This window comes from Trachypithecus francoisi, unplaced genomic scaffold (assembly GCF_009764315.1).
Source record: "Trachypithecus francoisi isolate TF-2019V2 unplaced genomic scaffold, Tfra_2.0 Lachesis_group15, whole genome shotgun sequence".
In the NCBI taxonomy this organism is placed as follows: Eukaryota; Metazoa; Chordata; class Mammalia; order Primates; family Cercopithecidae; genus Trachypithecus; species Trachypithecus francoisi.
In genome coordinates this window covers 64,877,278-64,889,477 of record NW_022681460.1, presented here as the reverse complement: position 1 = coordinate 64,889,477, position 12,200 = coordinate 64,877,278, and the positions used below count along the sequence as shown (strand labels likewise).

Here is a 12,200-nt window from a genome sequence, read left to right as displayed (position 1 = left end):
ATAAAGAAGCTAAGATAGTAAAAGAGAACAAAAAGTATGGGCAAATATTCTCCTGAATCTCTTTTCTCTTCACAGAACCAACTGGATTAAAGAGTACTTGGATACTGCCCCTATTTTGGTTCTCATTTTCAAACAAGTACATGGTTTTGCTGCAAATGGCAAGAAAAAAGTCCACTACTACAATGAGATCAGCGTTTCCATTGCTTGTGGCATCCTGCTAGCTGCTTTGCAGGTATGTTGGGACATCAAGGGTTAAAGGGTGGCCTTATTAAAACATTTCAGCTGAGTTTTCAATTCAGGGACATTTGGAAATTGTTTTTTAATCTAAAGTGAAATTCCTAAGTGAGGTAACTCTGATGTGAAAACTGACTCTGGAAACCTGGATTGGTGAGTACGATGGTTCAATAAGTTGGGAATTCACTTATCACATCATTTCAAGGTTAGAAAAATTGGGGGTGTGTTTGCCGTCATCTGTAACAACATGAAGTTTCAAGGGTTTTGGCAGACACACATGAAGAACTTTGGAGCCTAAAAGTCAGAGGCTAACTCCCTGGATACGTTTACTGTTGCTCTTAGAGAAGATGAAATGACTAAAAAGCCATGAGAAGGGCTCTTCATAGAGCCCCCTTTCTGAGAAGTTTGCATTGCATGGCATTAGGAAGATGGTCACATGCTTTTCAAAAATTCCATCTGCATAGGAACAAGAGCAGTGCTAACATGAAATGGAGCAGGATTGCTGTATAGTTTTCAAACTATTCATGCATTCACTCAACAATGCATTCACTCAACAAATATTTTCTGAGCTCCTTTTTGTTTTGTTCTGAGACAGGGTCTCATTCTGTCACTCAGGCTGGAGTGCAGTGGCGCTATCACAGCTCACTGCAGCCTTGACCTCCTGGGCTCAAGTGATCCTCCCACCTCAGTCTCCTGAATAGTTGGGACTACAGGCATTCACCACCATGCCCGGCTGATTTTTACTTTTTTTGTATAGATGGGGTTTTGCCATATTGCCTAGGCTAGTCTCAACTCCTGAGCTCCAGTGATTCACTCTTCTCAGGCTCCCGAAGTACTGGGATTACAGGCGTGAGCCACCATGCCGGCCTCTGAGCTCCTTGTATGTGGCAGTTACTGGGAGCCACCGGGGATAGTTTGTCTGATGAACTGTATATTCTAGCAGACACTGGGGGCTGGGTAGGGGATAGAGAGAGATGGTAAACCCATAAAATAAACGTGGAAAACGAGATTATAAGAGCAAGAGCAAGTAATCATACTTTTAAGAGACAATGGAATCCAAAAAAAAAAAAAAAAAAGAGCTTCTTCACTATCTCAAAGAAAAGTATGTAATGTTGAATAACACCTCCCAAAATGTAGTCATTGAAATGTGTTTTAGGTTATTGGGAAAACTATCCTGAAGGAGCTGGCATTGATTTCCTTCCTGAATCTGTAAGCAGGTAAATAATGGAATCACCATGCGGCGTCAGACTGCAGGGCACCGCTACCTGATCCAGGGTCCTGGAAGAAGCGGCGAAGCCTGCAGTAAGCTCAGCTCACAAGGCTGCCCGGGTGCCTCTGCAGCGGGCAATCTTTTTCACTTTGCCATTGAGTTTGCTGCCCCCTAGCTTTCATTAGGCATAATCCCGAGAGTAGGTTACGATTAGTGATGGAGGCAAGAAAAATCTCCATGAAGCCCCCATCTCCGGTATGGTGACTGGGTCCAATAAGCGCGCCATGCATGTCTTATAGAGGCAGCTTCCAGAACTTCCTGGTCAGGTTTAGAGGTGGTGATCTGATTGGAAAAGCTGGAAAGGGGCAGTGAGGGGGAAGTGTCTGGAAGCTCCTCATTGCTTTTACTCAGATGTTTGTTATTTGGAGGCTTGGAAAGAGGTCGATCGGGTACCCCGTGGCCACTGAGTTCCCCATCAATAGGCATCAGCATTTCACTGGGTGGGGAAGCTCTGCTTCCATGGTTGGCTCTGTAGTCACAGGAACTTGCCGTGGTGGTTGTTGTTTAAAATAAAATATACAAGCCTTTATTAATATATTAAATACTAACGGCTAGTAGTAGCTCTATAATTTTAAAGTAGTGATGAATGTAATGATACTTTAAAATATCTGTAACAACTGTAAAATGATATGAAAATAACTGGATTTCATCGGTGATAAAGTCATAGATATTGCTAACACTACTGTGGTTTGCTGCCTACATTTACAAAGGAAGAAACTGCTAAATTTCAGTTAGATGTTAGTGAATATAAAGACTTTGTTTTTCAAATTCAAGTTCATGGACCCACCAAATTCAATCTTTGGCCCTTTGGGGGTCTGAGGATTCCAGTTTAAAAAATCCTGACCTATGATAAGACCAAAGCACTCACATCGAGAGAGTGAAAGATAAAATAATAATAGAAGTCAACTTAACATTAATAATATTAGTAAGAGGAATTGTTTAATATGGTCTGTGTATTTGCAGGTTTCTACTGCTAGAGACATACAAAATTAAGTATGGAGTAAAAGCTATGTCTTGAAAAGGACAAAATATAAAATGACACCAAATTAAGGTGTAATTATTTTCTCAAAAAAGTTTAAGATTTATCCATTCCAAGTTCAAATACTATGTGAAGATATGATCAAGGAGAAGAAACACCATGATAAAGTAGAGCTAATGACAGAAAGAAGAAATCAGTTAGGTTTTCTGATGCATGTATTCTTGAGAACAGTCTCTCAGGTACTGTGAAATCTTTGTTAATCAAGGTATATGATGATGTTGTATAAAAGACCTTCAGCAAGAAACTATATCAAGTCACTCTAGATTCATATATGTGTATATGTGCATGTGTAGATATATATACACACACACATATGGGTTCACGTATATATGGGTTCATATATATATATGGTCCAAATGCCAATATTAGAGTTATTGATAATAAATCATAGATCCCAGGCAGATCACTGGACTTCAGGAAAGAATATTTAGCAGGAAAATTGGCCAGGTATTATGGTTCACACTTGTAATCCCAGCACTTTGGGAGGCCGAGACAGGCAGATCACTTAAACTCAGGTGTTTCAGACAAACCTGGGCAATATGGCAAAACCCCATCTCTACAAATAAATACAAAATATAACTGGGCATGGTGGTGCATGCCTGTAGTCCCAGCTACTCAGGAGACTGAGGTGGGAGGATAGCTTGAGCCTGGGAGGCAGAAGTTACAGTGAGCTGAGATCATGCCACTGCACTCCAGCCTGAACGATAGAGCCATACCTTGTCTCAAAAAAAAAGAATATTTAGTAGGAAAATTATGTCGCATTTGGGCTAGTACACTGCTTTGGTAGACTGCTCTTATGATTTGGTTCTTGTACCAGGACACAGACCAACCACTTAGCTAAAAGGAACTCCCTGTGGTTTTTGCCTTTCCTTTATTATAGTTGTATTCCTACAGTATTTTCCTGTAAAATAACCATTCCTATTTCTTAAGCATCAATGAAAAATAATAATATTTTTCTTCTTCCAGAAGCTTCCCACTGCTTGGTTAAAAGAAGGGAGGGGATGGGGAGATTGATGGTGGCAGGGAGGTTCACGATACCATTACCTGAGCTGGCAGCCTCTTTGCTGCCCAACTTCAGGGAAATGATAGGAAGAGCAGGTATAAATGGGACAAGAAGGTCCCCAGGTTAGAAGGGAGAGCAGTCATTCTGCCTGCTGACTTTCAAATGCTTTCTTGTCCTCTTATTTTAGAACGCAGGTCTGGTGACTGTCACTACCACTCCTCTCAACTGTGGCCCTCGACTGAGGGTGCTCCTGGGCCGCCCCGCACATGAAAAGCTGCTGATGCTGCTCCCCGTGGGGTACCCCAGCAAGGAGGCCACAGTGCCTGACCTCAAGCGCAAACCTCTGGATCAGATCATGGTGACGGTGTAGGCAGGGCCGCCCAAGGGAGTGGCAGGGAGACGGTGCCCCTGCTTCTCCCTGTGCTTCTTGCCTGCTCCTCTCAGGTCTCTTGGCTGCTCTTTCTCCGGGTGTCAGGTCCCCTCATTGCTCTTCTCGGGTGGCCACACTGTGTCAAGAAGCCTCTCCACACTCTGTGGCACTTCCAGTCCCATAAGTCCTGCTTCTTATCCACTTTGGAAATGCATGAACACTTTACAAAGAACATGCCCTGGTTTTTAAATTTTAAAAGTTACTCTAGAAAATCACTGTTGGCTTTTTTCTTGTATTTTTAAAAAACTCACATAGAGGAGACAATCAGAAATTTACCACAGTCCCAATAATTCAGCTACACGACGACTCGAATTTAAATTTAGATTAATCAAATGGTCTCCTGCTCTCTGACTTCTGGTGTCTTTTAGACAAAGGATATGCTTTTGAGAACTACTTTTTTTTAACTGAACTTCAGGGACACTCTGCTAGTTTTGAATAAGTAACCATCAAAGTTACTGAAACATGGCCAGGTGCAGTGATTGATGCCTGTAATCTTAGCACTTTGGGAGGCTGAGGTGGGAAGATTGCCTGAGCTCAAGAGTTCAAGACCAGCCCGGCCAACATGGTGAAACTCCATCTCTACCAAAAATACAAAAAAATTAGCTGGGCGGCATGCACTTGTAATCCCAGCTACTCAGGAGGCTGAGGCAAGAGAATTGCTTGAACCTGGGAGGTAGAGATTGCAGTGAGCCAAGATGGTGAGATGCCATCACTGCACTCCAGCCTGGGCAACGGAGTGAGGCCCTGTCTCAAAAAAAAAACCAGAAACAAAGTTACTAAAATGTCACCTTCACAGAACAGGACAGGGTACACTTGGGTCGCACGGGCCTGGCTGGCATGTAAATGGTCAGTTGCACTGCCTAATGGTGTGTAGATCTGACTTGTAGCATTCATAGAAGCTGCTAAATACTCAAGAATCTTGCAAGACAGTTATTAAACATTCATAGCTTGAAATTGCCCATGGTGGGAGAATTTACATCACAACCACTATAAATCAGGGCTTGCTTTCTTTTTCTTCAAGAGAGCTACTTACCATACACAGCACCCACAGTCTCCCTTCTCTTTTACCCTACCCCATGAAACATACTGACCCCTTTTCTCCAGATGATAACACAGCTGTTTGGGCCTGATAGGGTCACAGGTGCCAGGTTGGGAATGCCAGATGTAGTCTTCACCCATCACCTTCTGTCATCCTCCCAGGGTTGTCATATACAGAGGCAAACTCTTATAGCTTGGATAATTTCTCATCAAGCAACTCTACTCACTCTTTATCCCCTTCCACTACGCTTTTCTTCTTGTTGTCCTCATTTTCCTTGAGAAAACTCTCTCTATAAAAAAATTTCCATAGAGTATGTGGCTTATAAACAACAGAAATTCGTTTCTCACAGTTCTGGAGGCTGGAAGTCCAAGGTCAGAGTGTCTGCATGGTCAGGTGCTGGTGAGGACCCTGATCTGGGTTGCAGACTGCTGACTTCTCATTGTGTCCTCATATGGTAGAAAGAGGGTTAGAGCCTCTGGCATGCCTTTTATAAGGGCACTAATCCCATCATGAGGCCCCACCCTCATGACCTCATCACCTCCCAAAGGCCCCCCTCCTAATACGGTCACATTGGGGGTTAGGGTTTCAACATATGAATTGTGGGGGACACAAACATTCCGTCCATGGCACCTACTTTATAGGGTTTGGCATGCTGCTTGGTACATGATTAACATTCATAAATGGTGGGTGCCCTTACTGTGGTAGACACCATTGTCATTGCAAGGCAGCCCTGCTTGGGATTCAGGTGAGCAAAGGTAACGTGGGTGAGTGAGGGACTCGCTCCTCTTCAGAGAAGCCCTCCTGTGGCTCAGGGGCAGCTGCAAGGCCAGATGGAGTTGGCCTGCAGGGAGTCAGCCTTACCCCATCAGAGACCAACTTGAAGGATTTTTTTCTCTGTGTAGTTGAGTTATCAATCTGATATGCAGCCAGGTTACTTACTTCTGAAGCGTTGTGGCTGTTGATTGCCACTGCCCCGTGGTTCTCACTCTTTGCAGGAACTCTTTAAATTTTTATTTTAAAAATTACAATGGAAATGTCTGGTCATCACCTTAACCAAGTGACAAAGTCCTAGCACACCATTAATGGTAGGATAACTGACATTAGGTGTTCCTGTTGGGATGCATTATGAAGCATTCCTTCCAAAGATATCAATGGAAACTAATCAAGTCTTACACCTAACTTTCAGTTTACAGTAAATACTGAGGATAAAGAAGTTAATGGCATGGTGGAATAACCAAAATGTGCGTCATTTTATAAGAAATAGGCCTGGACTCTTTAAGGAGTGAGTGTCACTGTGGGAAGAATAAGAGGGGGACTGTCCTGTCCTTGCTATTCAAAGGGTGGGCCTGGGCCCATAGCATCATTGGGACCACCTGGGCGCTTGTTAGAATCAAAGATTCTCAGGCCTCACTTAGACATCCAAAATCAAAATCTGCATTTTAACAAGATCCCCAGGTGATCTGCATGTCTGTTAAAGTCTGAGCTCTGTTTCAGATAACCAGAGACCCAACAACCAAAGGCAAAGCATAAGCCTTGATTGGATTTTGTTTTAGGAAAAAATCTCATAGGTATAAAAGACAACTGGGAATGTTGAATGTGGATCTAGTGGTAGGTGATATTGTTAGTGATGTGAGTGACGCATGCTGAAGTACTGAGAGATGAAGCATAATATTGACAACTTACTCCAGGAAAAAAGAAGGTGTGTGTATATGTGTGCGTTCAGCGAGTGTGAGCGAGAACTAACATGGTAAAATGTTAGATGGAGCATATAGGTTCTCATTATACTCTTATTTTAAATGTATGTTTGAACACAGTCAAATCTGAATGGAAATACATGTAAATAAGCATTTCTTTCAGTCATATAAATAATTTGCCTAAAAACGCCCTCTAAGTCCATCATTAGGTTAAGCGATTTACTGAAGGTGCAGATATTATGCTTATTTCATTGGGTTGTTTTGGAATGTCCCCTAGTTGGATAGTTTGAGGCATGAAAATGAGAATCAGAGGAGAAATAAGGCCAGAGGCTCACATTGCTTGCAGGGAACCGACTGAGCAATCAAGAAGAGGAAGGAAGCCCTGGGAAGGAACGTAAAATCCATTTCAGCCTGCCTGCCCCTTGGAATGGAGGGTCTTCTAGGGACCGGAAACACCAGACACTTCTTCTGCCCCAAGCACACCCCACACTAATTTCTGCTGCAGCATCACGATCAGGGCAAATCAGTACAGCCCCCCAGCCATCAGTGGTGTCTAGAAAAGTAACGATAATTTTCTTCCTTCTCTCTGCAGCCTCAAGCTCTTACTAACCTTCTTTTATGTGTGCATAAATGTAGTCATGTGACAACTGTGCTCAAAGTTAGAAATAGTGGTCTGGGAGGCTTATAGATCCTCTTGCTGTTTTGAGGCCTTAAAACAGAAAAAATAATGGAATGATTGCATCACTGTGAGGAAGTATACTTAATTAAGAAACTTGAAAATGGTTTGTGTCTTACTGATAGGACTCACCTGAAGACTCCACTTTGCCGAGAGGGAATTTTTAACTGAAAGCTGTGTTAGCCAGCACAGGGTAGAGCCATGGTCCTCATACTTGCTGGCATCACTCATGTAGGGGTCTGTTAAAGCACAGATTGTTGGGCTGCACCCTCAGGGTGTGTGATTCAGCAGGGCTGGGTGGTGCCCAAATGCTCCGTTTCTAATGTATTCCCAGGTGTTGCTGATGCTGGTGATTGGGTACCACATTTTGAGGACCATGGGGCATTGGCAATCAACAAATGCAATGCTTGTGACTTGACATGATAAAAGTTCATTTGTTGGGCAGGCAAAGTCCCCTGTGGGCCTGGAAACCCTCCGAGACAATTACTTGCATGGGGTAACCCAATAATCTGGTGGGATGCACCTTCCAGGGCATGACTGCCTTCTTCCTAGAGGCAGCAGGGGGAGGAAACACTAGAAGAGCTCACCCCAACAATTCCATCCTACGTTGGCCCAGGAGTGACCTCCTCACTCTCATAGCCCTTTGGCTAGAATTAGTCATGTGACCTCACAGGAGGTGGAGCAATGTCATCAATGTTATCCCCCTGCACCTGCAAGGAAGGGGGCCCAGAAGTGTGTAGGTGCTGGATGTCTCTTCCCCAAAACACTTAACTCTGAATTTAGAAAATAAAACTGGATATAACAAACAAAAAAAGGAGGGGAGAAGGAAAGTTGAAGAAATTGGTGAAATCAGAATAGGACAATGAAAAGCATAAAGATTTTCTTCTGAAACACTAAGATCGGTTGATATTTGTCTAATACAGCTTTAAATAGAGTATTACTTTGGGCCAAAGAAAATTGATACAAACATACATAAAGTGGAACTAAGATTGACTTCTTCCTAGACATCCCTGCTTCTGCCCACAAAATGGAAACTTCCATCAAGAAGTACTGGAGGACACTTCAGTATTTCTTTTTATTTTCTCCTCCCTATGAAAGGAAGAGTGACTTCTCTGATGCATGAAATTGGGGGTAGTTATTGCACATGTTCAAACCCCAACAAAGTAGGGTTTTAAGCCAAATTTACAAACTGGGGGTGATTCACCTTACAAAGATGATCCACCAATTGGTTTTTCTATTTACTTTATTCCTGCTCTGTCACCCACGCTAGAATTCAGTGATGTGATTATAGCTCACTGCAGCCTCCAACTTCTGGACTCAGGTGATCCTCCCACCTTAGCCTCCCAGGTAGCTGGCAATACAGGTGCACACCACCACACCCAGGCTAGTTTTTCTAAATATTGGAGTTCCCAAAGAGTATTCAAACTGATGTGATATTTGAAAAGACATTTTGTAAGCATCTTTTAGGAATATCGGTAAGTGGAAGAAAAACACATAGTTATCAGTGGATATTTTGCCTGAGAGGCATGAGAAATATAATTGTTGTTTTGCTAGGTATCAGCAGAGTGCTCTCTTATAATTTGTGTGAAATGGAAATAATGGTAACATCATGTTTTCAATTCACACTTATATACAAGTAATGAGAGGTCCAGAAGGAATATTGCTCCAGCTCTGCTGCCACTGTGCCTCCCTTCTCCTACCCCACTCACCCCACAAAAAAGGCTGGACACTCAAAAAAAGGTGCGTTTATCTACCGTTTAGAGAAGGTGAATAGCAGAGAACTGGAGGTGGGAATGGTAAGGAACTTCCAGCAGGAGATTGGAGGGAATGGGCTGATGCATCTAAGGCTGATGCCAGGTCCGTTCCCTACCTGGGTGGCCTCAGCAAATGACGTCCAGGACATCCAGGGGCAGGCTCGAGAGAGAACAGTCCCTGAAGCCAAAAACCTGCCAAGCTAAATACAGTAGTTCTAATGAAATGTGAGAGGCTATAATCTCATTTGGGAAATTCCTAAAAAGTCATGAGGCAGGGGAATGGTTTATGTTATTATCATGACCTGAGAGTCATGGCTCAGAGCCAAATGTTCAGGATTAAATTCAACAGCATTTAAATTTCGTTAGAGCGAGATGGAAATATGTTAGCAATGTCTGCAGAGTGCCAAGTAAATGCAAAAGCCAATGAGATCATAGAGGAAGTTGTTAGCTAGCCTAGGTGGAGTCGCCAACTTCCTTCTACTCTAATAATTAAAAATAAAAATAATACTTAGGAGGTAATTTGAATAAAGATTCTAAAATCAAACTCCTCTGAAGGGTGAAAACTGGGAGCCTCCTCTTGCCATAGTAACCATAGCACTCAGGGCACTGTCTTCCAGCATTGGAGTACTGTCTTCTGACCTGAGATCCTAAGCAACCTCTGCTCATCTGAGATGTCCACCATATTGCGGGCATGAGTCCTTGACAACAGTAAATAGTACATCTGTTCCCTTGTTGGGTAAATGATTTTCCAAGTCTGAGAATGTGTGGAACTCATTATGGAAATAATGCAATAATTCAAATCCATAATATTGATACTTTCATGTTAAGTTTAGGAACAATCTTGTGTATGCTCCTTAAGTGATTTGAATATTTAAAAAGCTTATGATTCCAACTTGAAATATGAAATTGATTTGAAGTTGAAAGGTATAGGAATATTTAACTTAGCTCATTACAGTATTAGACTAGATTTACTATGTTTATAAGTGTAATGTATTAGATTTACAAGAGATGCTTAAATATATGAGAATATTTTATCTTAATTGGCTATAATCTTGTCATATCAATGATTTGAAGTGCTAAAATAGAAAATCAAATATGATAAATTATACAAGAAGTTTAGAATGTTTAAGAGATTTTAATAAACAGAGCCTGTAACTGAGACTGATGGTTTAAGGGAGTTTGGCTTATTCAGCTTGAGTTAATCAAACATGAATTAAAGGCTCCCTTCCCCAAAGAGATTTGTTTTATTTTATTTGTTTACTAGTTTTATACATAGAATAATAAAATGTGTATTATCAGGTCAGAATGCTTTTGACAGAAACTAATACAAACAAAAAAACCTCACTATAACCTAAACAAATAAGGGATTATTTTTCCCTCCTAGTGAGAAGTCTGGAGGTAGATATTAGATGCTGGTCTATTGGTTCAATGAAGTCAGTGCCAAAGTCTCAGTGGTTCTCTTGGCCTTTCTTCATAACCACAGGATGCTGTTATAATTTCACCAATCACAACAAGCACAGTGCTTGAAACATAATAGGTGCTCAATAAATACTCAGTATATATTGAATGTGTACAGAGATATATCTCTATCTAGTCATAAAATTTTAGAATGCAAGATCTGAAAAGGACATGGAAATCTGTGTTTTTAACTTGTGTTCCAGGTGATTCTGCTGACCAGGTGAGTATGGTAAGCGTGGCAAGTGTTCTCAAGTGAGCTCATCAGTCCCAGGGCTGTTAGCACCTTCCATCTGCTAGGGCCTCCCCGGTCTAGACCTCCAGCCTTGACCTTGCCCTGAAGCTCCAAACTCTTATGCCCAGCTGCTTTCTCTGTCCCTTCACTTAGATATCAGTAGGCACCACAACCTTTTCATACTCAGAGTACTACTTTTGAGTCCTTTCCACCCCTTACTTGGCCCCTCAATTCATACTTTTTGGGGTAGAGCCTCAAATCTAGAAATCATCTGTATTAGTCCATTCTCACACTGCTAATAAAGAATACCTGAGACTGGGTAATTTATAAAGGAAAGAGGTTTAATTGATTCACAGTTCAGCATGGCTGGGGAGGCCTCAGAAAACTTACAATCATGGCAGAAAGAAAAGCAAACATGTCCTTCTTCACATGGCGACAGGAAGCAGAAGAATGACAGCTGAGTAAATGGGGAAACCCCTTATAAAGTCATCAGATCGCATGAGAACTCACTCACTCTCATGAGAATAACATGGGGGAAACTGCCCCCATGATTCAATTATCCCCCATCAGTTCTCTCCCATGCCATGTGGGGATTATGGGAACTACAATTCAAGATGAGATTTTCGTGAGGACACGGCCAAACTGTATCATCATCTTAAATTTCTGTGATTCTCTTATTCTGCACATCCAAATCCATGAGCAAGTTATACTGACTTTATCTCTGAACATTGACCATGGGAGGGGAGCAAGGAGAAGCAGTGTGAAAGGAAGAGCGTGCTGCCTGCTGCTGTGAATAATAAAATATCTTGCTCCGACCCAGTAGTCTCGTGTCTTCTGTCAGCATCCACACTACTAAGTCAGACTACCTTGCTATTTTGCAAGGAGGGTAAAATCTTAGGTCCTTTACAATTCATGACTCTTGGCATTAGATGTTCTCTCCACCTGCAATGCTCCTCCCCTAGATACTGTCATGGCTGCTTCCTTCATGTCAGTCATGATTCAGCTCAACCCAGTACTTCTGCTGAGAAGCTTTCCTTGACCACCCAATCTCCAGAACCCGCAACAAAACCCCAGTCACTCTCAATCACTTCAGATTTTTATTTTCTTCAGAGCATTTATCATTATTTAATAAATTTTAAATTTTTATAGGGCAACATTTAAAATATATACACAAAATCCTAAGAATATTATAATAAAAACTTTGTAACACAACTTGGGTTAAGATACAAAACATTATCAATACAGTTGATATCCCCTATGTATTACTCCCCAATTCCATCCTCCTTCCTCCCTCCACAGAAGAAAGCACTAATCTAATTTGGTCTTATTAATGCCCATGCATATAAAAAATACTCTTGCTACTAAATAGTA

The 12,200-nt window shown here is 41.9% G+C and overlaps 1 protein-coding gene across 5 annotated transcripts in view; it reads left to right on the top strand.

Annotated features, from left to right (window-relative positions):
- IYD (iodotyrosine deiodinase) overlaps window positions 1-11,644 on the top strand; it is a 35,496-nt gene extending 23,852 nt beyond the window's left edge. The window contains exons 4-6 of one of the 5 annotated variants that reach the window (XR_004442896.1): window positions 76-232; window positions 1,391-1,563; window positions 3,734-11,644. Coding sequence is in view for 4 of the 5 variants with exons in the window: in XM_033235077.1 (XP_033090968.1) it covers window positions 76-232; window positions 1,452-1,563; window positions 3,734-3,816 (352 nt within the window). In the remaining variant the exon portion in view is untranslated. The remainder of the gene's footprint in view (window positions 1-75; window positions 233-1,390; window positions 1,564-3,733) is intronic. The other 4 variants (XM_033235077.1, XM_033235079.1, XM_033235080.1 and 1 more) reach the window with 4 other exon arrangements.
- The last annotated feature ends 556 nt before the right edge of the window (window positions 11,645-12,200 follow it).